At 36.8% G+C, this 26,524-nt stretch overlaps 1 protein-coding gene across 4 annotated transcripts in view; it reads left to right on the top strand.

Annotated features, from left to right (window-relative positions):
• Positions 1-26,524, top strand: part of LOC136027927 (alpha-2-macroglobulin-like protein 1) — a 177,933-nt gene that overhangs the window by 80,155 nt on the left and 71,254 nt on the right. For all 4 annotated transcript variants that reach the window (XM_065705378.1, XM_065705379.1, XM_065705380.1 and 1 more), the window contains exons 11-13: positions 339-443; positions 10,355-10,516; positions 20,864-21,119. In XM_065705378.1, coding sequence (XP_065561450.1) covers positions 339-443; positions 10,355-10,516; positions 20,864-21,119 — 523 coding nt within the window. The remainder of the gene's footprint in view (positions 1-338; positions 444-10,354; positions 10,517-20,863; positions 21,120-26,524) is intronic.

The raw sequence follows: 26,524 nt of genomic DNA on the forward strand, positions 1-26,524 counted from the left end.
CTTCGGTGACCCTACCGTTTTTCTCTCAATACCAGGGAATCGAATGAAATTTTTAATATCTAAGGACAAACGAACTTCCAATTTTTTGCGGGAAGGTGATATTTTTCTTCCCCCGTCATCATTAGGAATATAAGCTATAGTTTTTCTTTTGTATATCCATCGTCGCCAAACCTTAACCCTGGTTGGGTATGGACTGGGGCAACTAAACTACAAATCTTGGGGGGGGGGTATTCTTTCGATCGTCATAAATAAAATACGCTAGCCCATGTTCTTTACTTTTTATATTCGTCATCGCCCAAAATTTGCTGCTAGTCAGGTGTGACTTGTCTTATTTACAGGTAGTTTCACGTGGTGACTTGGTTCATAAGGAAGTGAAAACAATTTCATTCAGTTTGCTCCCGACGCTTCATCTTACTGAATATCAAACTTTTTCTCCAAACAACGTAAGTGATTCTTTTCCTTTGAATTGACGCACGTTCGTTTGAATTGACGCAATTTTGAATTGACGCACTTTGCACTTTCTTACACGTTCTAATTTGAGTTACATCAAATAATTTAGACTTGCTGGTAAAACTAATTAGCTAGTACTATTTAACTGGTAAAACTGAACTTAACAAATACTAGTCATAATAAAATTTTAAAAGGGACATTAAGGGGGTGGGGGAAATAAGTGAATAAATACAAAAAAAGAAGGAGATATACATTAATTAATTATATGAAAATTAAAAGGGATACTTGCTTCCCTTTCTCTTTTATTTTTAATGAAGAAGGATGTAAAAGAATTCGCTATAAAAGAAGCTCTATTTGATGTGATGGTTTAATATTCATAAAATGATACTTTAAGAATGACATTTAATCCTGAAGAAAAATGCACCCCTGGAATATTTGTTATAAGGATTGGGTCTATATTTTATAAAAAGACTATCTTTTCTACAGTTTTAAAGGTTCTTTGAAAAAAAAACTATTTTATTGAAATATTCCCCATGGGTGCTACTAGCGGGGGGGGGCCGCACCCCCAGGAAACAAGAAGACACTAAACATTAAACAGACACTAAACCTCTATGCCCCTCTTGCCCCCAAGGAATATCCTGGTGAGGCTTATTATGTACCATCCCCATTGTTTCATCTGTTTTTTGATGGATGTGTGAATGCAATCTTTTATGTTACATCGAAAAGACGATTGGAATAGGGAAGTTACTATCACCCCCGAGCACCAATAAAAAAGGTTTAGGGGAAAAATATTTCCAGGAATCCTGTGAATATAGTCTTTTATTCTACGTAAAAAAAGATTGTCACAATGGGAGGGGCATAATCACCCCAGCAGCCATAATAACGGCGTAGACCAAAGATTTGTCAGGAATCAAGAAGGATTAGGGTATCATTTTCTGCCACAATCTCTACCCCTTTCCATAAAATGCACTCTTTGAGGCATCTAGTACACCCTCCCACTTACACAATAACCCACCACCTCTTCTTCATTTTAGATAATGCGCACTTATACATCCTCTATATAATTTTGTATATAATTGGAAACATCAAGAGAATAAATTTAGTTAAGCGAAGCTGTAGAATAAATATTTGAAATATTTTTTGCAATAAGAAAGGAGGTATCACCCCTCAGAATCATTATTTAGGATTATTCTTATTGAAAAGAGATAAAAGATTAATTCCTCCCCTTCTTTCCCACGTGCCTTTCTCTATTTACCTCAAGGCGTAGGGAGATTTATGCTCATGTTTGATTAGGAGATTATTTTTTTTTTTATTTGGTCCTTTTCGACCGTAGACCTGTTTGTCATTTTCAGATTCATTTCTTTTTTTTTAGATTTAGACATTTTAGGCATTGAAATGCACTCATTGAGGCATCTAACACTCCCGCCTCTTATCTACAATGACCCACCGCCCCTTCTTCATAATAGTTGATACGAAATTATACGTCACCGAACTTGATTCTAAACAAAATCAAATGAACCATCTTAGTTAAATGAAGCATTAAAATAAATGTATATATTAACCATTTACATTACATTGTATAGATCACCTGACTTTGAGGAGCGAATGCCCCATAATGTGGAATTTCTGCCTCTGCAACTGGGAAGCTCAATGTATAGTTTTTCGCTGCTTTTAAATTCATTGGCTATTTTATAATTCTCAATCCATATCAACTTTGGACAAAACTGTAGTTTGTGCCACAAAATAGCAGAAAAGGCCACTTCCTGTGGCACAATCGCTTTGGAGACTTAACAATGTACCTGAACTTTTAATTTCTGTGCAAATGAGCCCTCTCCCGATCTTCTAGGGCAATAGGTTGGATACAATAAAAACAAACAAACGTACATCTCTCAGCTTTCTCTTTGGAAAAAAAGAAGAAAATTCCATATTTTTGCAGATAAGGGATTGAAACCTCTACGACAGGGTCATCTATGTATTGATTTTGATGATGTGGTTTTTATAAAGATCCCTTGCATCATTGGCGATATTTTTCATCCAATTAGAAAATAAAGCAAATATTCTCTAACTCCCAAATTTTAACGGGTAACTTTAAACTTAAAAAAATTTGTAAATTCAGAATCAGTCGTGAAAGCAAATTTTTTTGGTGTATCATTTATTACCAAAATCCCTTTTTTGGGGTGAAGGTTGCACCCAGGGTTACTTCTGATATACAGCTCGTTACCACGAACTGTGGTAACGATGAACTTTTATAACTTTCATATTTGTTGAGATATTTTACAGAAATTTACCTGCCCAGCTTCATTGTCGTAATAAACAATTAAAAGCCAAAGCCGATTGGAATAAATAAGACAACTCTCTGACAACCCTGTCTTTTTTTATAATGCATGCTCTTGTATTGAATCGCTGCATATCTGTGTATTGAACACACAACTGCATTTTAGACTCACCCAAGTGCCTGCTTTATTGCTACTCACGAAAATTATGCTTCTTTTTGCATGGAAGCCTCATACAAAATTTATTTGAAATCATTGCTTATCAGTCTGCATTAATGTGAATTGAACTTAGTATGTTTTTACTAAGCTTTGCTCTCAGAATTTTATATCTGTAACTCCTTATGTTTATTAAACTCATGTGTTTAAAAACTTCCGCTTTTGTGGTTAATTATAATCTTTTCCGAAATAAGGGGGTTTTAGCACAAATAAAATAGTCTAGATATGCTCCAATCATGTTTTCGTCAAGGTTTTCAAATATCATGAGACATGTCGTAAACACAAATTGTGTCGCAATTGCTATGTTGCCACTACTGGCAATGTAGCAAATAATGAACTCTAGTATATAGTAATCGAATATTTAAGGATATATGTAAAAAATGTCACTTGAGAGGAAACTGGCATTTGAACCTGAATCTGGAATGGTGACTATCATTTAATTTACTCTTCAATATAAAAGTTTGTTGTGTAAAGAAATTTACTGGTATTCTGAAAAAAAAAAATCTGAAACGCCATTAGAGTTACATTAGCCGAAAACCCAATTAAAAGAAAATCACAGTTCCCTATATTGAGCAATAAGGAAAACCACTTTTACACAATGGATGTAGTGATATGTCCCCCTGTTTTACTTGCCGCTAACAGGGAGCTGAAACATCCCAGAAATTGGTTAAGGGGTGACGTGAAAGAAATGGTTATAAGTGGAGGAAAAATACGGTTTGATCTCGGGGAAATTGCAGCAGAATTTTGTTTTACACCGAAATGTTCAGAAAAATTAGCTTAAATACGCAATAGAAATTCCCCTGAATCCCCCTTGCACAACTGCACGAAATCTTCCTTTAAGGGGAAAAATAAGGGGAGAAAATCGGATTTTCTATTTGGACGTATTTTTAGGTTTAAGTGGTCGTTTTCTACCAAATCAAGCATGACGAATCGGAATCCGATGTCAGAAATCAAGTTTTCCTTACCATAGTATCAATTTTCATCTTCACAGAACGGGGGAGGGGGTAGAGTATACAGATCATTATTTGCCTGATTCCTGCGGCTAAAGGGTCATTATATAGTAAATAAAGTACCGTATAGCCAAATATGAGGCCAAAAAGCCGTTTTTTTACTATTCACCTCATTTCCATCTCCAGAAAATCTGTAATGTGAGTGGTTGCTAGGGATTACATCTTGAAAAACCACTTCTTTAATCGTGATCGAAACTTTAGATCAGTCAGTTATAAAAAGGAACGTTTTAGAACTCGGGTAAATTAATTACAAGAACATTTTGATTTTAAAACTCAACCTAAAGTTAATTCTTCTTCTTAGCCGTCTTCACTGTCGTCCTCATTCTGTCTTGCTGCAGCCTTAGCGTAAAACGCCCCTTTACACTCCCTGTAGGCAAAGCTGAAGGGCAAACTGTTACAACGACAGCTGCATCTGAGTGACTCGCGCCCACTGGTGCACTGGCACCGCACCATCTTCAGCAGGTTCTCCGGTGCTGGTGAAGCATCTGTCATTATGGGAAGATACATTTTCTGTGACGAATAGAGGCGCCAACCCGCTCTTCGGGCTTTGGCGAATTGGACGTGTCTTGCCACTTTATTATTTGCAAATAACACCTGTAAAAGTGGTACTTTGTGGCTGCCAAAGTTGACGGAAGCCGTTCTTCCTTAACGAAACCATTTGCACTTGCAACCTGCATTGTAAATGCTCGCACCCGGACATCCTTCAGGGTCTTCTTTGTAAATACGGAACAAAGCTTTCTTTCCAGCTTTGGCGATCTCCTGGTTGTTGGATCGTGGTATCATGAAAGATCTTGCAAGCATATTTAAAAATCTCATCTTTAAATGACAAAGAAATCACTGCTGGTTTCCCTACGCCATGAAGTCTACATGTTGTATCGCAGCCAGATATTGCGTGGCAAACGAGTTGATTTTTTGCTGCTTCGGTTCCTAGTTTTATTTTTCCTAGTTAGTTTGCTAACTAGTTATTTTGCGTCGGTTCCTATTTAGTTTGCTCTTGATCCTTTTTATGTCGTAAACTCGTCGGTTATTTCCATGTGTGTCTGTCTGCATAAAGATATCACATGCATCAAGCTTGGCATGGTACAGTAGAAGGACTAATAGGTCGGTATCATTTCCAATCATGATGGTTGACAAAATTTCAGCGGAACTAACTGCAGTTCGTACAACTAAGACATCGGCATCATCCTGAGCATGTAGAACGTTGCATCCCGGGTTCGCCAGCCTCTCAGTAAGCAAGTCGGTGAAGCGTTGTTTATTTTTGGGATTTCTCAAAAATTCCTCCTTATTTTTGACGATCTTCATGCTAGAATTCAATTGTTGGACGCAACAAACCTTTGGTTCTCTTCAGCTGCGTGAAATGTTTGGTCGTCGGTGTATTAGTTTAAGATTCGAAACTACCACTGCCTGGGCGAGATGTCTTGTGACATAATCTACGGAAGATCCTACCATCTCGGAGTGTGTGCATCCGGCAGTCCACGGGATTTTGTGGACTAGCCAGCCACCGTCTAGAACTCTCTGGGAGTTGGGCAATGTCATTGGACCATCGAGCTCCTCAATTTTCATCATTGTATTTGTTAGAGAGACTTTGTTGTCTGTCTTCTTCATCTCGAACGAACTAAAAAGGTATGGTAGAACACTACAGAGCTCAAACGACAGAACCTCGTTCAAGTCAGAACCGCTGGTGCAAGCCACTGCGGCTAGACGTTGGAAGATTAGAGCTGGATTGACCATTACCCTTTCGCTGTCTATCACCACGGATATTCTCAGCCATAGTTACAGCTTTCTCCTTTCTCCTGAAAACATATTTGTCGCTGTCTTTCGCTTCCATATCCTTCAGAATCGTTCCTCCCACAGCTTTGGCATCGTCTGCGCTTACAGATAATCAAGCGATGACACCAGTAACCACGCTCAACAGCTGTGAATCCTCCTTGAAAGTTCTAGGGGCTCAATGTATCGAACTATCTTTTCAATGTCCGCTAGATCTCTATCTCTCCTCGAAGATATCGCTTCTGCAAGATTTTCAATAATCAACTCCGCGAGGCCAGTCAGGTTCTGCATGCGTTCGTTAACGAGAAACAAAGTAGGCATAGCAGATGTCCAAGTTGTCTGCTGCAATCCAGTCATGCCTCTACCTCTCTTCCGGCCGTCATTTGCTTTTATACTTCTCATTAACGTCTTTTCGATCACCAAATCAGGAGAAAGTGCCGCCCAGTATTTGTCAGTTCTTCGGATGAATAGGTACTCCTGTAACATTCTGTACTGCTCTGGGTTGTCTTTTCTCAACTGAAACATCGACTTCACGAACATCCAAGTAGACTTCGTGTAAAGATTGTGGCCGGAAGCAGCAAAGTAAGGAAGCATTTTCAACAACGACTGCAGGTAAGACTCAAGGTTGCCACTTCATACAGCTCTCAGGTTCTTTCTCAGGATTCCAAGTAGGTCTGGATACTGAAACCAAAGGCTCGGATAATTGTACTTTTACATTTTGAAATATTTCATAGTTAAGCGCTGCTGCTGCCGATATCTGTGCTTCGTCGGTAGTATATCCTTCAAGGATCAAGACGTACGCTTATTTTATCTTTTCAAGGGGTTCTGGTTGCATGTCATTGCCATAAAACGCTCTGCTATCCAGTTCTGATGATAAAAGGTTCACATAAAGGGCTGCCTCCCACAGACCATGGCCTCGCACAGCACGAGAGACAGCTTCGCCTTGTAATATACTATGCCCAGTGTTAGGCGCGTACACTTGACTTAGGATTTCCAAAAGTCCCGAGCCAGCCATAAGGAAGCCAATGGCTCCTAGGAAACTCACCCGTGTGTGAAATCCACTTAGGACAACAATAGCATTTCTTAAAGCACTTGTGGCAGGCTGTGCATCGACGATACACTTCGCCTTCTAGTAGAGCGGTTGGTCAAAGGTAATGGCTAGAGCTTTTCCAGCTCGACTAGCGGGCTCGTTAGCATGCATAAGTGTAGAATAAACACAGGAGATATCGCTTGAGTTGTGGTTAATCATTGCCAAATATTGAATATTCGACTTTCCCGGATAAGGTAGCTTTTGGTTTATTGACCACATAAACGCCCACCAGCTCATATACGAGTTTTTGAAAAAGCCATAGGTATGCCAGTGCGTTTCAACTTCCCATTCATTGTCATGAGTGTCACCAATGTTTGTCAAGCAAACAAAAGTCCTTGGTTGCGACTTGGCGGGTTTTTGGTAAGTATAGAATGGCACGGTGCCGATTGACTTCATCTCATCTTCACTTGCTTCTTTTCTTGGCACTGAAAGTTCCGTTTGTAGACATTCCAATAAGTCCCATTCTATGAAAGTTATTCAGGCTGTCGATAGTAGCAATAGCATGATCAACGCTGTCTCCTACATACTGAAAAAATGTGCTATCTCTTCGGACTCTTCCAACAACGTTTGATTTAATGCTGCACATCTCTCAATTTTTTTCTATCTCTGAGTATGAAGAGCACCAGTCAAGACTATGCAGTGTGTCAATTGAAAATTGGATCGAAAAATGGTGATGCAGCTGCGAAGCCAGTCCTATTTCTACAGGAGACCTTACACCCCGTGGTATGCATGCCTGTATTATAGACTGTCCGATAGAAGATATTAGACGAGGTGTTTTAAACCCTATCGATGAAAGTAGTAGACAAAGTGATGGGCACACGAAGTTCAAAAACTTCTCAACTGACGATATTCCATTAAGAAATTCGTTGGAATTCTTCCTTGTCGTAATGGATTTGATTTCATTTCGTAGTATCCTTCCAACGACTTTGATAAGCTGATCCCTTTGTTTGTTTCTACTATCTGCTTTCACCTCTTTGGGAACTTTTCGCAATATCCTTTCAAACGTATCTCTAAATGTTGCAAGTGTCTCTTTCCCGTCTGAATCGGACAAAACCACTCGTTCGCAATGCTCACTGAATAGCAAATCCTTGGCTTGACGAAAGCTGTATGCAAAGCTATGACGGTCAGTTTCAGGGAGAATATGAGCCATCTTTCTTAAAATGATCTTCAGAGGTACAGGTTCCTCATTGTTGGTTTAGCACCAAAGTGCTTCTTCGAGAGCGACTTTCTTTGCTCTATTGCACGGTCTTCCCTTCGTTTCTTTGGTGGAGGCACCTTACTCACTTCTTCTTGACCACAGAATTTTGTGGAATCGCTTTTCCTGTCCTGTACTGAGCATATTTGATGATAAATGGCATTTTCTGCAGGACGGTCAGAAGTCTTTGTATTTATCCGACCAAGCACTGTCATGGCCCACTGATCCCTCCTGCTCTTACACATTTCACTAATTGAGTAATCGAAGTTGTGAGTTCGTACTGCATAGGCTTCAGCGAATTCATGATTTGCGATCTTGCATAATTTCACTGCTTGAACACAGAATAGGCATTTCTTCAAAAAGCGTGGAGCTCAAGATCTGATTGGGGGTGCTGCAACCGGTTCTTTCTGCTCAAGTTTCCTTTGAGCGTCCTTTTTTCTGTCGATCCGATGTCTGTCAGAGAAGTTACGACGACACGTGGTGTGGACTTCATTTCCGATCGTCCGTCTATGCTACTACCCCTTTTTTGCTTGAGTTATTCACGGCATAGGCTCCTTTCTCGGAAAATATGGCAGAGTTTTTACTGGGTTTGATGCTGCTTTGGCATATCGGGCAGACTATTTTCTCTTCGTTGACGGTTCAAGGAGAAAAAGAGGCTTCTTAATTCTTATCACTTGTTTGTCCAGTCAATCCAGGCGCAATCCAATCAGTATCGCTACGTAAGAGAACAAACTCAGCTGGAATGATGCACAGTAGATGGCGTTGCACAAATGAAGTTGAAAAGTAGGAATGATTATCCACTTTTTTCAAAAATCAGATGCATATTCCTATACATTATCTCACTAAATACTTCTACTCAACACTCGCGGATCCCAGTTTTTTCTTTTTCTTTTTTTTTGCGGAAGTAAATAAAACGGCACAAACCTTGTATATAGCCTTGAACTCACCAGTCATCTAGTAAATACTATGGTAGATTGCTCCACTGATTAGATCACTTAAAGAATGGCACTAAGAAATGAAAATTGCAAACTGGAGGGGGAGGGGGAGTCTGGAACACTGGTTTGGAATTAAAATGTTCGAGACTCATATTATAAGGCACCATTGATAGGAAATGGTGAATCAACCGACAAATGATTAAAATAACTAGTTTACGAAGGCCATCTTTCACAGCTCTTGTAGGTAAGATGAGGTACTTGACCACATAATATCAAGTTTTTAACTTCTTTTCCGAATTCACCGCCATTGATTTCACAGGAAATCGAGTTTTACCCCCCTTTTAATATCGAGTTTTATAACTCGATATTTTTTTATATTCAATTTATATTCAATTTTATATATTTTTATATTCAATTTATTTATGACCCATCTTTTTCAAAACGAGGGCGAAACGCCGTTAAGATGGAGTAAAAAAAATTAAAAAGATAAAAAAATACGGCCTTAAAAAAAAAAAAAAAAAAAAAAAATTAGGCCTTTTCAAATATGTGTCAACTTAATTTTTTTTAGCCCTTATTATTTATTTATGTTTTGCATGACTTGGCAAGTGGTGATATATTTATTTTTCTTTATTTTAATATATTTTGCTCTCTACGGCCTGATGCTGCAGTAAGTTAGGATTTTTAGTAGTTCTAGTTAAAAAGGTGAAGTTAGGTATCGAGTAGATAGCTTCATTTACCTTGGTAGCATATCAGTAAATATATTGGATGTAATGAAGATAAAAAAAAGCAGAATAATTTAAGGCCTAGCTTTTTTTCACAAAGTTTCTTTCTTTCTGAATTCAGAAGTTCTCGAAAATTTCCGAATTCCCACCGTGCAAAGCAGTCTTAGGTTGTAAAAAAACAGTCTTAGGTTGTAAAAAAGCAGTCTTAGGTTGTAAAAAAACAGTCTTAGGTTGTAAAAAAGCAGTCTTAGGTTGTAAAAAAGCAGTCTTAGGTTATTTGGAAAGAACTGGGTGAGTTAAGCACGCTAATCCACTTTAAGCTGTAAGGAGAACTGGTTACATAATCTATTAAATAAATATGTTCTTTCATTTTAAATTACATTAACAGACACGTATGTAGCAGTTTTTGGTAGTCTTGACAAGAAAAATGGCCAACTTTAGATGGCACTTGTGATTTTTCTTAGTAGTATAAGCATTAGTTTATACTCTCATAAGTTTTTCACACTATTTGAATTTGCCTAGATTATATCTTAATATAATACAACTGCCCCCCCTCCCCCCCTCTCAAAAAAATGATAGAAACAGGAGGAGAGCGCAAAAGACTTAAACAGAAACAGAAATATGAAAAGACTGTTTGTGATACAGCATTATGTAAATTCAGATTAGGTAATTAATTCAAAAGTATTTTAATTCCAGAGCACGGGATCAACCAAAGAACTAAAAACAGTGTCATTTTCATACAAACCCAGTTGTTTAGATGCTCCAAAAGCTATGCTTATGGCCTATACTCTGCGAGGGAACGGTGAACTTCAAACAGCCGTAACAGAATTAGAAATCAAACCCAGATTTTTGAATGATGTAAGTAACTTTAGATGAATTTGCATTTGCAGGTATAAGCGTATAAAAAAAATCTGACACAAGTAGGCCAGCTAAGTGTGAGGAAAGAGAGTTGAAATTAAAAGTGTGGTAAGATAGGAAAAGAAAGCAGGACATAATTTTTTTTTAACTCGTTTCCTCCACTAACCATCTTTTGCCTGTTTTCCTGCTAGATTTAGCTGAAGTATCAGGCTGGTAATGAGCCATAAATTGGTCTAAAAAAAAGTATAAGCCGAAAGACTTGATAGTGCAGCAGTTAGAACAACTGCCTGTGGCAAGGTATGTTCGTACCTTAGATAAGACGAATTTTTTCGACTAAAAAGCCGAAAATAATAAATTAAAATTTTTTGGTGAGATTTCGAAATTCACTTAAAGATAGTTAATATTTTTTTTCCAAAATCTATTAATATAAGTGAAAAGGACGGACATAAAACGGATTAAGCTCTACATAAAACAAGGGGCATAAAACGGATTAAGATTGGTGGTTGTGGTTAATTGGTAAGAAGCGGAGAAAGATACACTGATATGTGGAAGCTCAAGTTGGTCTCGGAGAGAAAAATACTGCCTATTATCTTTTGATTTATACTTTTCTAGTAGTAAAATGATTTGATGGGCTGTTATTTGCAGGTTTTTCTGATTTTGATTTTATTTCTTATTAGTCGAGGGTCTGCTGAAGAGATTTTTCCTTCTTTTGCTTTTTTTTCTGTTTTTCTTCTTCTTTTTACTCTTTCTTTGTCTCATGTTTTTACTATTTATTTTATGTTTTATTTTCGTTTACTTTTACATTTTTATAGCAAACTCTTAATCTAATTCTGTTTTAGACATCTGCAAAAATTATAATGTTTCCAGTAATTGTGGGATTGTAATTTTGCCATTGCGGCTTAAAGCATGTTTCAGTTTGGCAAACTCAGAAATTGCGGACCGCAAATCTGCAAATTTCATTTTAATGAAGGCTTGTTCAGTGGATCCCTGTAGTTTGTTTGGAGATTATACTGCAGAATAGGTATACTGGTAGCTTGGTAGAATCTATCAATTGAAGATGTGGTTTAAAGCACCTTTAAAGTTCATTTTCTTGTTTTAATCTAATTATTTTTCTTTAATTTTTGGGATGCAAATTTCATTTTAATGAAGGCTTGTTCAGTGGATCCGTGTAGTTTGTTTGGAGATTATACTGCAGAATAGGTATACTGGTAGCTTGGTAGAATTTATCAATTGAAGATGTGGTTTAAAGCACCTTTAAAGTTCATTTTCTTGTTTTAATCTAATTATTTTTCTTTAATTTTTGGGATGTAAAATCCTTTAAGCTAAGGCTTATCGAAGCAATTGGCTAATTACAATTATCATGTGCAATTCTTATAATTTTTGTTCTTTTATTAATTTTTTTTGAATTTTTATTGAATTTTATTGACCTTTAATTGGTTTTGTTGACTTTCTGGTTTTTTTTTGGTTTTTTCTTCGGCATTATCCTTGATTATATTGTTTTGTTCGCGCTGACGAAGAGAGACGGTTGTTCACTCGAAATATTTGCTTTGTGTGTTTCTGATCGTTTACCCCCCCCCCATTTTTGATCGTTTTCTTTCTTTATGTTATGGCAGGCCATTGTGGTTTAAAAAATTATGTTGTATATTTTTTTTAACCATTTGAATGATTAATTCAATTAGGATTGAATTAATCATTCAATCACCATTGAATGATAATTTAATGGTTACCATTCAATTATCATGGTAATTGAATGGATTGAATGGTAAGTTTTGCTTGTGTTTTCATGTTATTTCTTTTTTAGTCTTGGGATTTTTAGGACAGCCACAATCCTGGATTAAAACACTAGTAAGCCTAAAGGTCTTTCCACACACGCGAAAGGTTTGACAATAGTCTGCTGTAGACCTAAATACCCGTGTCTGTTAAATATCTACTTTTCATGCGTTTAGTGTTTTGTATAAAATGTAAGGAATTTTTTATTTAAACCAAGTATCGCAAGCCATAATGGAAAGAATTCGTTTTTTAGAGTAAAAAAAGAGGCTGGCCAATTTTTTTGTAAAAAAAAAAAAAAAACAACAGTAAAAATAATTGGATATAGGAGTATAAAATGGTCTAAAGAAAAAAATCACACGAAACTGGGTATAGAATACATTAAACAGACATAATGAATAAATCATTTATTGGATGTTGGGTTGAAACCAACTTATGATCAAATTCGTAAAAAAAAATCAAGTAATAAAACGACCATAGGAAAAAAGATTATATAAATAGTAACAATTAATCAGACATTAAAAAGGTAAGCAACAAGAGACCAACGAGGAGACTGGTACAAATATAAACAAGATGAAACTATTGAGATGATTTAGTTATTTTTCTATGATTTAACAAAAGTTTTAGACATCTTGAAGTAAAAGAGTAAGTAGAATATGAGATAAATCGGGCTGAGAAACAGTATTGCACGGATGGAATATGAAAGTTATGAGTTTTGGGGAAAACAATTTCAGCAAGGTGTTAGCACTTCAATTTCTTAAAAATGGAAGCATAGCGTTCTACACTCGAGTGCTTCTAGCCTACTTTTTGGGGAAAATATTTTCATGCAAGGTGTTAGCACTTTATTTTCTTAAAAATGGAGGCATAGCGTTCTGTACTCGAGTGTTTCTAGGCTACTTTTTGGGGAAAATATTTTCATGCAAGGTGTTAGCACTTTATTTTCTTAAAAATGGAAGCATAGCGTTCTACACTCGAGTGCTTCTAGCCTTCTTTTTGGGAAAAATATTTTTAATGCTAGGCGTTAGCACTGCATTTTCTTAAAAATGGAAGCATAGCGTTCTGCACTCGAGTGCTTCTAGCCTACTTTTTGGGAAAAATATTTTCATGCAAGGTGTTGGCACTTTATTTTCTTAAAAATGGAAGCATAGCGTTCTACACTCGAGTGCTTCTAGCCTTCTTTTTGGGGAAAATATTTTCATGCAAGGTGTTAGCACTTTATTTTCTTAAAAATGGAAGCATAGCGTTCTGCACTCGAGTGCTTCTAGCCTACTTTTTGGGGAAAATATTTTCATGCAAGGTGTTAGCACTTTATTTTCTTAAAAATGGAGGCATAGCGTTCTGCACTCGAGTGCTTCTAGCCTACTTTTTGGGAAAAATATTTTCATGCAAGGTGTTGGCACTTTATTTTCTTAAAAATGGAAGCATAGCGTTCTACACTCGAGTGCTTCTAGCCTTCTTTTTGGGGAAAATATTTTCATGCAAGGTGTTAGCACTTTATTTTCTTAAAAATGGAAGCATAGCGTTCTGCACTCGAGTGCTTCTAGCCTACTTTTTGGGGAAAATATTTTCATGCAAGGTGTTAGCACTTTATTTTCTTAAAAATGGAGGCATAGCGTTCTGTACTCGAGTGTTTCTAGGCTACTTTTTGGGGAAAATATTTTCATGCAAGGTGTTAGCACTTCAATTTCTTAAAAATGGAAGCATAGCGTTCTACACTCGAGTGCTTCTAGCCTTCTTTTTGGGGAAAATATTTTCATGCAAGGTGTTAGCACTTTATTTTCTTAAAAATGGAAGCATAGCGTTCTGCACTCGAGTGTTTCTAGCCTACTTTTTGGGGAAAATATTTTCATGCAAGGTGTTAGCACTTTATTTTCTTAAAAATGGAGGCATAGCGTTCTGTACTCGAGTGTTTCTAGGCTACTTTTTGGGGAAAATATTTTCATGCAAGGTGTTAGCACTTTATTTTCTTAAAAATGGAAGCATAGCGTTCTACACTCGAGTGCTTCTAGCCTTCTTTTTGGGAAAAATATTTTTAATGCTAGGCGTTAGCACTGCATTTTCTTAAAAATGGAAGCATAGCGTTCTGCACTCGAGTGTTTCTAGGCTACTTTTTGGGAAAAATATTTTCATGCAAGGTGTTAGCACTTCAATTTCTTAAAAATGGAAGCATAGCGTTCTACACTCGAGTGCTTCTAGCCTTCTTTTTGGGGAAAATATTTTCATGCAAGGTGTTAGCACTTTATTTTCTTAAAAATGGAAGCATAGCGTTCTGCACTCGAGTGCTTCTAGCCTACTTTTTGGGGAAAATATTTTCATGCAAGGTGTTAGCACTTTATTTTCGTAAAAATGGAGGCATAGCGTTCTGTACTCGAGTGTTTCTAGGCTACTTTTTGGGGAAAATATTTTCATGCAAGGTGTTAGCACTTTATTTTCTCAAAAATGGAAGCATAGCGTTCTACACTCGAGTGCTTCTAGCCTTCTTTTTGGGGAAAATATTTTCATGCAAGGTGTTGCCACTTTATTTTCTTAAAAATGGAAGCATAGCGTTCTGCACTCGAGTGCTTCTAGCCTACTTTTTGGGGAAAATATTTTCATGCAAGGTGTTAGCACTTTATTTTCTTAAAAATGGAGGCATAGCGTTCTGTACTCGAGTGTTTCTAGGCTACTTTTTGGGGAAAATATTTTTATGCAAGGTGTTAGCAATTTATTTTCTTAAAAATGGAAGCATAGCGTTCTACACTCGAGTGCTTCTAGCCTTCTTTTTGGGAAAAATATTTTTAATGCTAGGCGTTAGCACTGCATTTTCTTAAAAATGGAAGCATAGCGTTCTGCACTCGAGTGCTTCTAGCCTACTTTTTGGGAAAAATATTTTCATGCAAGGTGTTGGCACTTTTTTCTCTTAAAAATGGAAGCATAGCGTTCTACACTCGAGTGCTTCTAGCCTTCTTTTTGGGAAAAATATTTTTATGCTAGGCGTTAGCACTGCATTTTCTTAAAAATGGAGGCATAGCGTTCTGTACTCGAGTGTTTCTAGCCTACTTTTTGGGGAAAATATTTTCATGCATGGCGTTAGCATTTTATTTTCTTAAAAATGGAAGCATAGCGTTCTACACTCGAGTGCTTCTAGCCTTCTTTTTGGGAAAAACATTTTTATGCTAGGTGTTAGCACTGCATTTTCTTAAAAATGGAAGCATAGCGTTCTGCACTCGAGTGCTTCTAGCTTACTTTTTGGGAAAAATATTTTCATGCAAGGTGTTAGCACTTTATTTTCTTAAAAATGGAAGCATAGCGTTCTACACTCGAGTGCATCTAGCCTTCTTTTTGGGAAAAATATTTTTATTCTAGGCGTTAGCACTGCATTTTCTTAAAAATGGAAGCATAGCGTTCTGCACTCGAGTGCTTCTAGCCTACTTTTTGGGAAAATATTTTCATGCAAGGTGTTGGCACTTTATTTTCTTAAAAATGGAAGCATAGCGTTCTACACTCGAGTGCTTCTAGCCTTCTTTTTGGGAAAAATATTTTTATGCTAGGCGTTAGCACTGCATTTTCTGAAAAATGGAGGCATAGCGTTCTGTACTCGAGTGTTTCTAGCCTACTTTTTGGGGAAAATATTTTCATGCATGGTGTTAGCATTTTATTTTCTTAAAAATGGAAGCATAGCGTTCTACACTCGAGTGCTTCTAGCCGTCTTTTTGGGAAAAACATTTTTATGCTAGGTGTTAGCACTGCATTTTCTTAAAAATGGAAGCATAGCGTTCTGCACTCGAGTGCTTCTAGCTTACTTTTTGGGGAAAATATTTTCATGCAAGGTGTTAGCACTTTATTTTCTTAAAAATGGAAGCATAGCGTTCTACACTCGAGTGCTTCTAGCCTTCTTTTTGGGAAAAATATTTTCATGCTAGGCGTTAGCACTGCATTTTCTTGAAAATGGAAGCATAGCGTTCTGTACTCGAGTGCTTCTAGCCTACTTTTTGGGGAAAATATTTTCATGCAAGGTGTTAGCACTTTATTTTCTTAAAAATGGAGGCATAGCGTTCTGTACTCGAGTGTTTCTAGCCTAATTTTTGGGGGAAAATATTTTCATGCTAGTCGTTAGCACTGCATTTTCTTAAAAATGGAAGCATAGCGTTCTGCACTCGAGTGCTTCTAGCCTTCTTTTTGGCGAAAATATTTTCATGCAGGTGTTAGCACTTTATTTTCTTAAAAATGGAGGCATAGCGTTCTGTACTCGAGTGTTTCTAGCCTACTTTTTGGGGAAAATATTTTCATGCATGGTGTTAGCATTTTATTTTCTTAAAAATGGAAGCATAGCGTTCTACACTCGAGTGCTTCTAGCCGTCTTTTTGGGAAAAACATTTTTATGCTAGGTGTTAGCACTGCATTTTCTTAAAAATGGAAGCATAGCGTTCTGCACTCGAGTGCTTCTAGCTTGCTTTTTGGGGAAAATATTTTCATGCAAGGTGTTAGCACTTTATTTTCTTAAAAATGGAAGCATAGCGTTCTACACTCGAGTGCCTCTAGCCTTCATTTTGGGAAACATATTTTCATGCTAGGCGTTAGCACTGCATTTTCTTGAAAATGGAAGCATAGCGTTCTGCACTCGAGTGCTTCTAGCCTACTTTTTGGGGAAAATATTTTCATGCAAGGTGTTAGCACTTTATTTTCTTAAAAATGGAGGCATAGCGTTCTGTACTCGAGTATTTCTAGCCTACTTTTTGGGGAAAAATATTTTCATGCTAGGCGTTAGCACTGCATTTTCTTAAAAATGGAAGCATAGCGTTCTGCACTCGAGTGCTTCTAGCCTTCTTTTTGGGGAAAATATTTTCATGCAAGGTGTTAGCACTTTATTTTCTTGAAAATGGAAGCATAGCGTTCTGCACCCGAGTGCTTCTAGCCTTCTTTTTGGGAAAATATTTTCATGCTAGGCGTTAGCACTGCATTTTCTTAAAAATGGAGGCATAGCGTTCTGTACTCGAGTGCTTCTAGCCTACTTTTTTGGGAAAATATTTTCATGCAAGGTGTTGGCACTTTATTTTCTTAAAAATGGAAGCATAGCGTTCTACACTCGAGTGCTTCTTGCCTTCTTTTTGGGAAAAATATTTTTATGCTAGGTGTTAGCACTGCATTTTCTTAAAAATGGAAGCATAGCGTTCTGTACTCGAGTGTTTCTAGCCTACTTTTTGGGGAAAATATTTTCATGCTAGGTTTAGCACTGCATATTCTTTAAAATAGAAGCGTAGTGTTTCTGCACTCGAGTGCTTCTAGCCTACTTTTTGGGAAAAATATTTTCATGCTAGGCGTTAGCACTGCATTTTCTTGAAAATGGAAGGATAGCGTTCTGCACTCGAGTGCTTCTAGCCTACTTTTTGGGGAAAATATTTTCATGCTAGGTTTTAGCACTGCATATTCTTTAAAATAGAAGCGTAGTGTTTCTGCACTCGAGTGCTTCTAGCCTACTTTTTGGGAAAAATATTTTCATGCTAGGCGTTAGCACTGCATTTTCTTGAAAATGGAAGCATAGTGTTCTGCACTCGAGTGTTTCTAGCCTACTTTTCGGGGAAAATATTTTCATGCATGGTGTTAGCATTTTTTTTCTTAAAAATGGAAGCATAGCGTTCTACACTCGAGTGCTTCTAGCCGTCTTTTTGGGAAAAACATTTTTATGCTAGGTGTTAGCACTGCATTTTCTTAAAAATGGAAGCATAGCGTTCTGTACTCGAGTGTTTCTAGCCTACTTTTTGGGGAAAATATTTTCATGCTAGGTTTTAGCACTGCATATTCTTTAAAATAGAAGCGTAGTGTTTCTGCACTCGAGTGCTTCTAGCCTACTTTTTGGGAAAAATATTTTCATGCTAGGCGTTAGCACTGCATTTTCTTGAAAATGGAAGCATAGCGTTCTGCACTCGCGTGTTTCTAGCCTACTTTTTGGGGAAAAATATTTTCATGCTAGGCGTTAGCACTGCATTTTCTTAAAAATGGAGGCATAGCGTTCTGTACTCGAGTGCTTCTAGCCTACTTTTTTGGGAAAATATTTTCATGCAAGGTGTTGGCACTTTATTTTCTTAAAAATGGAAGCATAGCGTTCTACACTCGAGTGCTTCTAGCCTTCTTTTTGGGAAAAATATTTTTATGCTAGGTGTTAGCACTGCATTTTCTTAAAAATGGAAGCATAGCGTTCTGTACTCGAGTGTTTCTAGCCTACTTTTTGGGGAAAATATTTCCATGCTAGGTTTTAGCACTGCATATTCTTTAAAATAGAAGCGTAGTGTTTCTGCACTCGAGTGCTTCTAGCCTACTTTTTGGGAAAAATATTTTCATGCTAGGCGTTAGCACTGCATTTTCTTGAAAATGGAAGCATAGCGTTCTGCACTCGAGTGCTTCTAGCCTACTTTTTGGGGAAAATATTTTCATGCTAGGTTTTAGCACTGCATATTCTTTAAAATAGAAGCGTAGTGTTTCTGCACTCGAGTGCTTCTAGCCTACTTTTTGGGAAAAATATTTTTATGCTAGGTGTTAGCACTGCATTCTCTTGAAAATGGAAGCATAGCGTTCTGCACTCGAGTGCTTCTAGCCTACTTTTTGGGGAAAATATTTTCATGCTAGGTTTTAGCACTGCATATTCTTTAAAATAGAAGCGTAGTGTTTCTGCACTCGAGTGCTTCTAGCCTTCTTTTTGGGAAAAATATTTTTATGCTAGGTGTTAGGACTGCATTTTCTTAAAAATGGAAGCATAGCGTTCTGTACTCGAGTGTTTCTAGCCTACTTTTTGGGGAAAATATTTTCATGCTAGGTTTTAGCACTGCATATTCTTTAAATAGAAGCGTAGTGTTTCTGCACTCGAGTGCTTCTAGCCTACTTTTTGGGAAAAAGATTTTCATGCTAGGCGTTAGCACTGCATTTTCTTGAAAATGGAAGCATAGCGTTCTGCACTCGAGTGCTTCTAGCCTACTTTTTGGGGAAAATATTTTCATGCTAGGTTTTAGCACTGCATATTCTTTAAAATAGAAGCGTAGTGTTCTGCACTCGAGTGCTTCTAGCCTACTTTCTGGGGAAAATATTTTCATGCTAGGTATTATCACTGCATATATTTTGAAATAGAAGCATAGCGTTCTGTACTCGAGTGTTTCTAGCCTACTTTTTGGGGAAAAATATTTTCATGCTAGGCGTTAGCACTGCATTTTCTTAAAAATGGAAGCATAGCGTTCTGCACTCGAGCGCTTCTAGCCTTCTTTTTGGGAAAAATATTTTTATGCTAGGTGTTAGCACTTTATTTTCTTAAAAATGGAAGCATAGCGTTCTGCAACCGAGTGCTTCTAGCCTTCTTTTTGGGAAAAATATTTTTATGCTAGGTGTTAGCACTGCATTTTCTTAAAAATGGAAGCATAGCGTTCTGCACCCGAGTGCTTCTAGCCTTCTTTTTGGGAAAAATATTTTTATGCTAGGTGTTAGCACTGCATTTTCTTAAAAATGGAAGCATAGCGTTCTGTACTCGAGTGTTTCTAGCCTACTTTTTGGGGAAAATATTTTCATGCTAGGTGTTAGCACTGCATTTTCTTGAAAATGGAAGCATAGCGTTCTGCACTCGAGTGCTTCAAGCCTACTTTTTGGGGAAAATATTTTCATGCAAGGTGTTAGCACTTTATTTTCTTAAAAATGGAGGCATAGCGTTCTGTACTCGAGTGTTTCTAGCCTACTTTTTGGGAAAAATATTTTCATGCTAGGTTTTAGCACTGCATATTCTTTAAAATGGAAGCGTAGTGTTTCTGAACTCGAGTGCTTCTAGCCTACTTTCTGGGGAAAATATTTTCATGCTAGGTATTATCACTGCATATATTTTAAAATAGAAGCATAGCGTTCTGCACTCCAGTTTCTCTATCCTTCTTTGCTTTAGAAACAGAGAGTATGACACTTAACAATTTAGAAATTGTTCACAAGACTCTTTTTTTGATGTAATTAATTTCAATCTATTCTTCGTGGGATAAGAGTGGATAGAGGGCATAAAATCTTAAGGATATAATTCGACTAGAGGGCATAAAACCCTAAGCAATAAGAAAGAGGATGCCGAATTTATCAAAGAGATTTAACTTATTCAAAACTTATTCTGCTTAAATATTATCTTAAATACTAAATATTAAAAAGAAGCTTGAATATTAGCTTTTCGATGGTTCTTATTTTCATAAGCATCTCGTTTAAAATTGGGGAAGTCCCATTTACTCTCTTCTCCTGTGCATAAATTACTCGACACATATTCAAACTGACGTTTTTAGGTAAAAGAACATTTTTATTGGTCATTGTAAATTTTTCATGTTTTAACTTATTATTCCCAAGTTAGGGAAGCCCCTTTTCTATTTGTAGATACCTCCTAGTTTTTTTTTGAAAATTACCTCATTTCTAAGGTTAAAGGCCATAACATCCCAACTCAGTGCATTTTAGTGAATTTTTATTAACCCTTAGCTATGTTTCAATCAATTTTCTTCGATTTTGACTGCAACCAAAAAGTGATAGCCTCATAACTGTAACCATTTACCGCATACCGTTCCGCTTATTTCTGTGTCTGATCTAACTTAATTTCTTTTAAAGGTAAAAATGAAATGGTCATCTAGTCAGAGAAAGCCTGGTGAGAAAGTAAAGCTTTCGGTTTCTGGAAAAAAGAACTCAATTTGTGGCAGCGTTGTCGTTGATAAGTCTGTAACTTTTCTTGAACCAGAAAATCAGCTTGATGAAAACACTGTTTTTGACCGTTTGGCTGACTTCAGCATAAAACGGTATGACGGAACATCAGAAGTCACTCCTGATTATCAGTATTGCAAGAAGGATCAGGATGACATTAATGATGGTGAGAAATTGTCGATATAAAATTTATTTTCTAAAACAAGGACTTATTCTTCGCAAAACGAGGTCATTCAAAGTATTTTCTACACAAACTATTACTGCTTTCGTGGGATTTTTTTGTGCTAATCTTCAAGTCTATTTTTAGTATTCTGAAATTGAAATAATATAAGAAATATATAAATATGTAGGGAATATACAGATTATTTGATGTGACAGAATATCCTCGTTATAATAAAAAGAACTACAGCATACATCAAAAAGTAAAAACTCCAAAGAAAATGGGATAATTGATACAATTAAGCTAGGATGTTGCAATATTAAAGCTGGATAACATTTTTCTTTTAAAAAGGTGTCAGTTATGTGGAGATTTTGTATTGAGAGGCGTGGGGAATAAAATTATTTATGTATTTAACTAGCCTAATTAAAATCTGTTTTTGTATTGAAGTCTTTTTGTAAGTCGAAATCCGATCTGCATAAATTAGTCATGTAAAGTAGCCTTTAATTAGCTTGGTAACGCCTTACGAGGTTAAGTGGCGATGTTGACTTCAAAATAGCAGGCCTACTCAGAATCTTGCTTTTACCCTTACCTTCATTTTCAAATTCCTAGGAAAACAATCTTGAAGCAGTTTTAGGACACGCCAAAAGAGGGTTGAAAGTGCTGAAAGTTGGAGGGTGTTGGTCATGTCCGACTTGCTCAAATTCAATGTCGCTCGACTCTCCATGATTCATTCTGCTGAACATAAAAAATCTCCAAGGTGATTTGGCTTCTGGTTTTGACCGAATACGCACTAAAGTGTTAAGAGCAGTTGCCCTGTCATTGATAGAACCTTTTAGTTTCCAGGTCAATCTATCTTCCTAAAAGATTGCGTTTCCATCAATGCTAAAGAAGACTAAAATGATTCCACTGCACGAAGAAGGTTGTCAAATTGTTGTATCTCGTTACAGATATAGTTCTATTTTTTTATTTTTTCTACAATTTTTTTAAACCTTTGTAACAGTATCACCCAGTATCTGAAGGGGAAAAGACTTTCATTGGTCACCTGTTTGGGTTAAGACCAGGACACTCCACCCAAGATGCACTAGCGGCGTTGAGCGTATCGATAAACCAACCTCTGTATTAGGAGATAAGATAAGATATTTATTTTAAAATAAATCCCTATCACAAGTCCACAATGGGCCAAATTTGGACTTTGGAGTCAAAAAATCATATGGTTGCACTAAAACTGGCAAAAATGCAAAAAACAGCAGCGAAAAAATAAATAATTATTTATGAGTCAATAACTAACTGCAAAAAGTCAAAAAGATAAAAACTAGTCAAACTAAACTTAAACAAACAAAAGTCAGAAAAGAATTAAAAGGGACATTAAAAAGGGGGGAAGGGGAGCACAATAAGCGAATAAATACAAAAAAGATATAAATATAAATTAAAAGGGACGCTAAAAAAGTGTCAATAATCTAACTGGATAAAGTCAATAAAAGAGTTAAAAAGATAAAAATTGTTCAAAGGGGGGGGGGGGAGGGGACAAAAATAAGTGATTAAACACAAAAAAGGGAACGAAATATAAACTATATAAAAATTAAAAGGGAAACAAAAAAACAAGCAAATATGTGCAAGAACCTGGGCAGCACAATCAGCCAATAAAAAAAAAGAGAGAAAAAAAAACAGGAGAAACTAGTGGATATTTCATTCATTTTTTCTGTGATGAAGGGGACAAATATTTTTTTCTTATTTGGAAATAACGCAGCGAATGTGGGACAATATAGGATGGGCTCAGAAACAGCTCAAGGTGGTCGTAATCTGGATGGGGAATGAGGTTTGGGAAAAATACTTGCCGTCCGAGGGTTTGTTATTGCATCTTTTGCAAAACGGGAGCACAATGAAACCTTCCTTCGCTCAAGGGTTTCCAAACTAGCTTTTTTTTTGTGGAGCAGATAGTGTGGCACCTTGCCTTCTTTGAAAATTGTTCGCAAGGCTCTTTTTCAGATTGACTCAAATTTTTCTGATTCTTCGCGAGAGATACCAGGGTGCCAAACTAGATAAGTATATTCGAGATGCGGGCGAACAAGAGACATGTAACTCCTTAAGGAGTGGGAAGGGGGACGCGAGATTTATCTAGTAGCTTAAGGTGGGTGATAGATGCATTAGGTATATGGATGATGTCTTTAATAGGGATATTCCACTTTAAATTGGAAGAAATCGTGACGCCAAGTAGTATAAATGAGGACACAGAAATTTCAGGATGAATAGGACTAAGAAAACAGGGTGAAGATTTGAGGAAACAAATCGGTATTATCATGGCCTTAGAGGTATTTACTATCATGTCAAAGTCCAAGGCATCATCTCCGATTTTTTTGAGGATACCCATAGGATCCCTTATTAAATTCGTTAAGTAAGTTCCAACAACCGTTAGGTCATCAACAAATTTGCATCGTTCAGAAAGTTGTTTCGCGAGGCTGTTAATCGTGACCGAAAAAGGGAGGGGACCAAGGAGAGTATCCTGGGGTATGCCATTGTGGAGAAGGAGAAGATCTGAATAATGATTCCGGTATTTGACAACCTGTGATATTTGATAAAAAGGAGGCAATCAATTTCAACACTAAGGGATCAATATTGAACTTGCTGACAAGTTTCTCAACTAAAATATTGTGGCTAACAAGGTCAAATGATCTCTGAAGGTCAATGGAAATGAAATTTAGCCAGGAATTAGGGTTTTCGAGGATTTTCCCGGTGTGGTCAATAAGAGAAACGAGGTAGTGGGAAGTAGAAAAGGATTTTAGCCCGCGAATTGCCTCAGGTCAATAAGAGGCAGTATTTTTTCCCTTAGCCGATCTGCAAGGAACTATTCTGAAAGTGTCGAGAAAATAGTAGTAAGAGTAATAGGACGAACGCCTTCAAAACCAGACTTTCCGTTCTTTTTAAAAGGGGTTATGAATTCCTGTTTCCAAATTGTTGGAATTCGCCCTTACTCGGTAATCGCGTTAAACAGGAAAGACAAGGGCTTAGAAAGGAAGTCACCGAAGGCATTCATAAGAGGAAATGGGATATCCAACCGACAAACACTTGTTTTTCTTAGTTTTCAATTCTTCTTTTTATCTCAGATAGGGAAACAGTAGGAAAAGAAGGGGGTAGGGGTCTTGTTGGTAATTGGTTGGACAATGCTGGAAGGCTCTGGACAATGGAAGCGAGGAATTTATTTAGATTATTGGCAGTAACATCAGGGGACTAGATTGAAGTTAAGCTGCTCATGCCCCCAGCTGCACAGGCTTTCAACCTCGAAATAGTACTTTTTGGTTTATTAGTGAACAATTCTTCGACATTTTTGTTGTACGATCGTGCCAATTTATGAATCTCTCTTTTCATCGTTTTTTTTTGGTTTTTTGGCTTAATCTGGTTTACCATTTACCATTTTTGAAAAGCTTCAATTTGGTTCTAATTAGTGTTTTTTATAGTTTAGTTAATAAAGCGCTTATCACTGGAGCACCTTTTAAATCTTTTTTCTGGGAAACTAATTTGATATTTATCAATTAGCTTTTTGTGGAACGTAGCCATTTTCTTCTTGAGATTTTTGACGATAAATATGAGACCAATCTTCAGTATTCAGCCACATACCAACAGAAATAAGACCAGAATTTGAAGAGGGCGATAAGTGCCAAGAGTTATTTAGATGGAATGTTTAAAATTTGAGGAGGGGGATAAAAGAATCGAAAGATGATATTTCCTACCTAATCATACATATTATCTAAAATAACATCAAGAGAGGTATTTCTCCGAGTCGTTCGTATTTTAACAATTTGCTTTACTTTAAGTGAGGAACATAACGAATCAATTTTTAGGTCGTTGGCATCGCCAACTAAAAAAAGGCCAGCATTGGGGTACTTAGAAATGACAAAATCAGCACTTGTCTGCAATTGCTGGATGAATCTACGTTTTGAATCCATATTCTGATTTGAGGAGTAATATAAAACAGCTATTATAATAATGTTAAATGGACGAGGGAGTACTTTTGGTCTAATGCATAGCCAGAGGATTTCATCATATTGGTATAAACTAGGGACTAAAATGACCTTTGGGTAAGTGTTACACTTAGTAAAGAACAAAACACTGCCACCTTTTTTATTAATCTGCCCAAGTGGAATTTTCCTCTAATTTTCTTTGTAAGGCCTGTTTACATTTATGGACATCGCATGAAGTGTACATGGAAATTGCATCAAAACTAGATTAGATAGTTTTTTTTTCTGTTATACTATGATTTTTCAGCTTCAAAACAAGATCTATGGATTTTTTTATATAAGATTTCTGTGTTTTTAGAAGGGACTTGAAAGTTGTAGCTAAGAGTTTTCCTACGCCTGTAGCTGGAGAGCTATAACATGCTACAATAGGACGTAACGGAGCATCCGTTACGATATCGGAGTACATACGATACGATACGGAGTATCTTCTCTGTTTGTTTTTGTTCCAGAGGTATGTGTGTGCGATGTGTACTTTCTCTGAACTTTTCTTTATAAAAGAAGTTTCTATTATTTTTCCTCGAAAAAAATTTCTAAGATGAAAGAGAAATCTGTGTTTGTCGTACTCCCTACCTCTGAGCATACCTTTTGAGGAAATCTCCTTTCTTTTAATGCTGTCGGTCCTAAGACTGCTTGGGAATTTAATGATCCTAATTCGTTCGATTAATATAAGAAAATTAAGAGATGTACGTTCTTATGGACGTTATAATTACTTCAGTCAAAAATTACTTCAGTCGAAAAAACTTTTTTTGATCTAATTTATGACTATCTCTGTAAACATGCCAGGTTATCCCTCCCCCTTCTCTGTAACATTTCTAATGGAAAATTTCAACGGAATCTTTCCTTTTAAAGGAAAATTCTCATAGAGGAAAAATACTCCGATAAGCTTCTGTATATCTCCCGGTTGTAAATACTTTGCTTGAACAGTATGGGTAAATTGTGTAGCTTTCCCCAGGGACTATGGAAAGTCATGTTAACCTTAAAAGCATAATTATTGGACCTGTGAACTACGCTGAATTAAATGGCTACCTGAATTTGGTCGGATTTCTTCTGGAAAAAATTGGCATGGGAGGGGGTCTAGGTTACCTCTGTTCTTCTTCGTTACTCAAAAAGGGCACTTGAACTTTTGATTTCCGTGCGAATGGGCCTTTTCCCGGTCTTCTAAGACTTTTGGATCACCGCTGGGTAAAACAAAAGCAAAATACAAAACAAACAAATAAACACGGATCTGTGATCTTTCTTCTGCCAAAAAATACAAAATTCCAGATGTGATTAGATGGGAACTTGAAACCTCTACAGCAGAGTTATCTGATCTGATGAATCTGATATTGGGCTTTCGTCATGGTAGTTTTTGTTTCTAGGGTTTTTCGCCCCTTTTTTGAAAAGTAAGCACATTTTTTC

This window comes from Artemia franciscana, chromosome 6, assembly GCF_032884065.1.
Source record: "Artemia franciscana chromosome 6, ASM3288406v1, whole genome shotgun sequence".
Classification (NCBI taxonomy): domain Eukaryota; kingdom Metazoa; phylum Arthropoda; class Branchiopoda; order Anostraca; family Artemiidae; genus Artemia; species Artemia franciscana.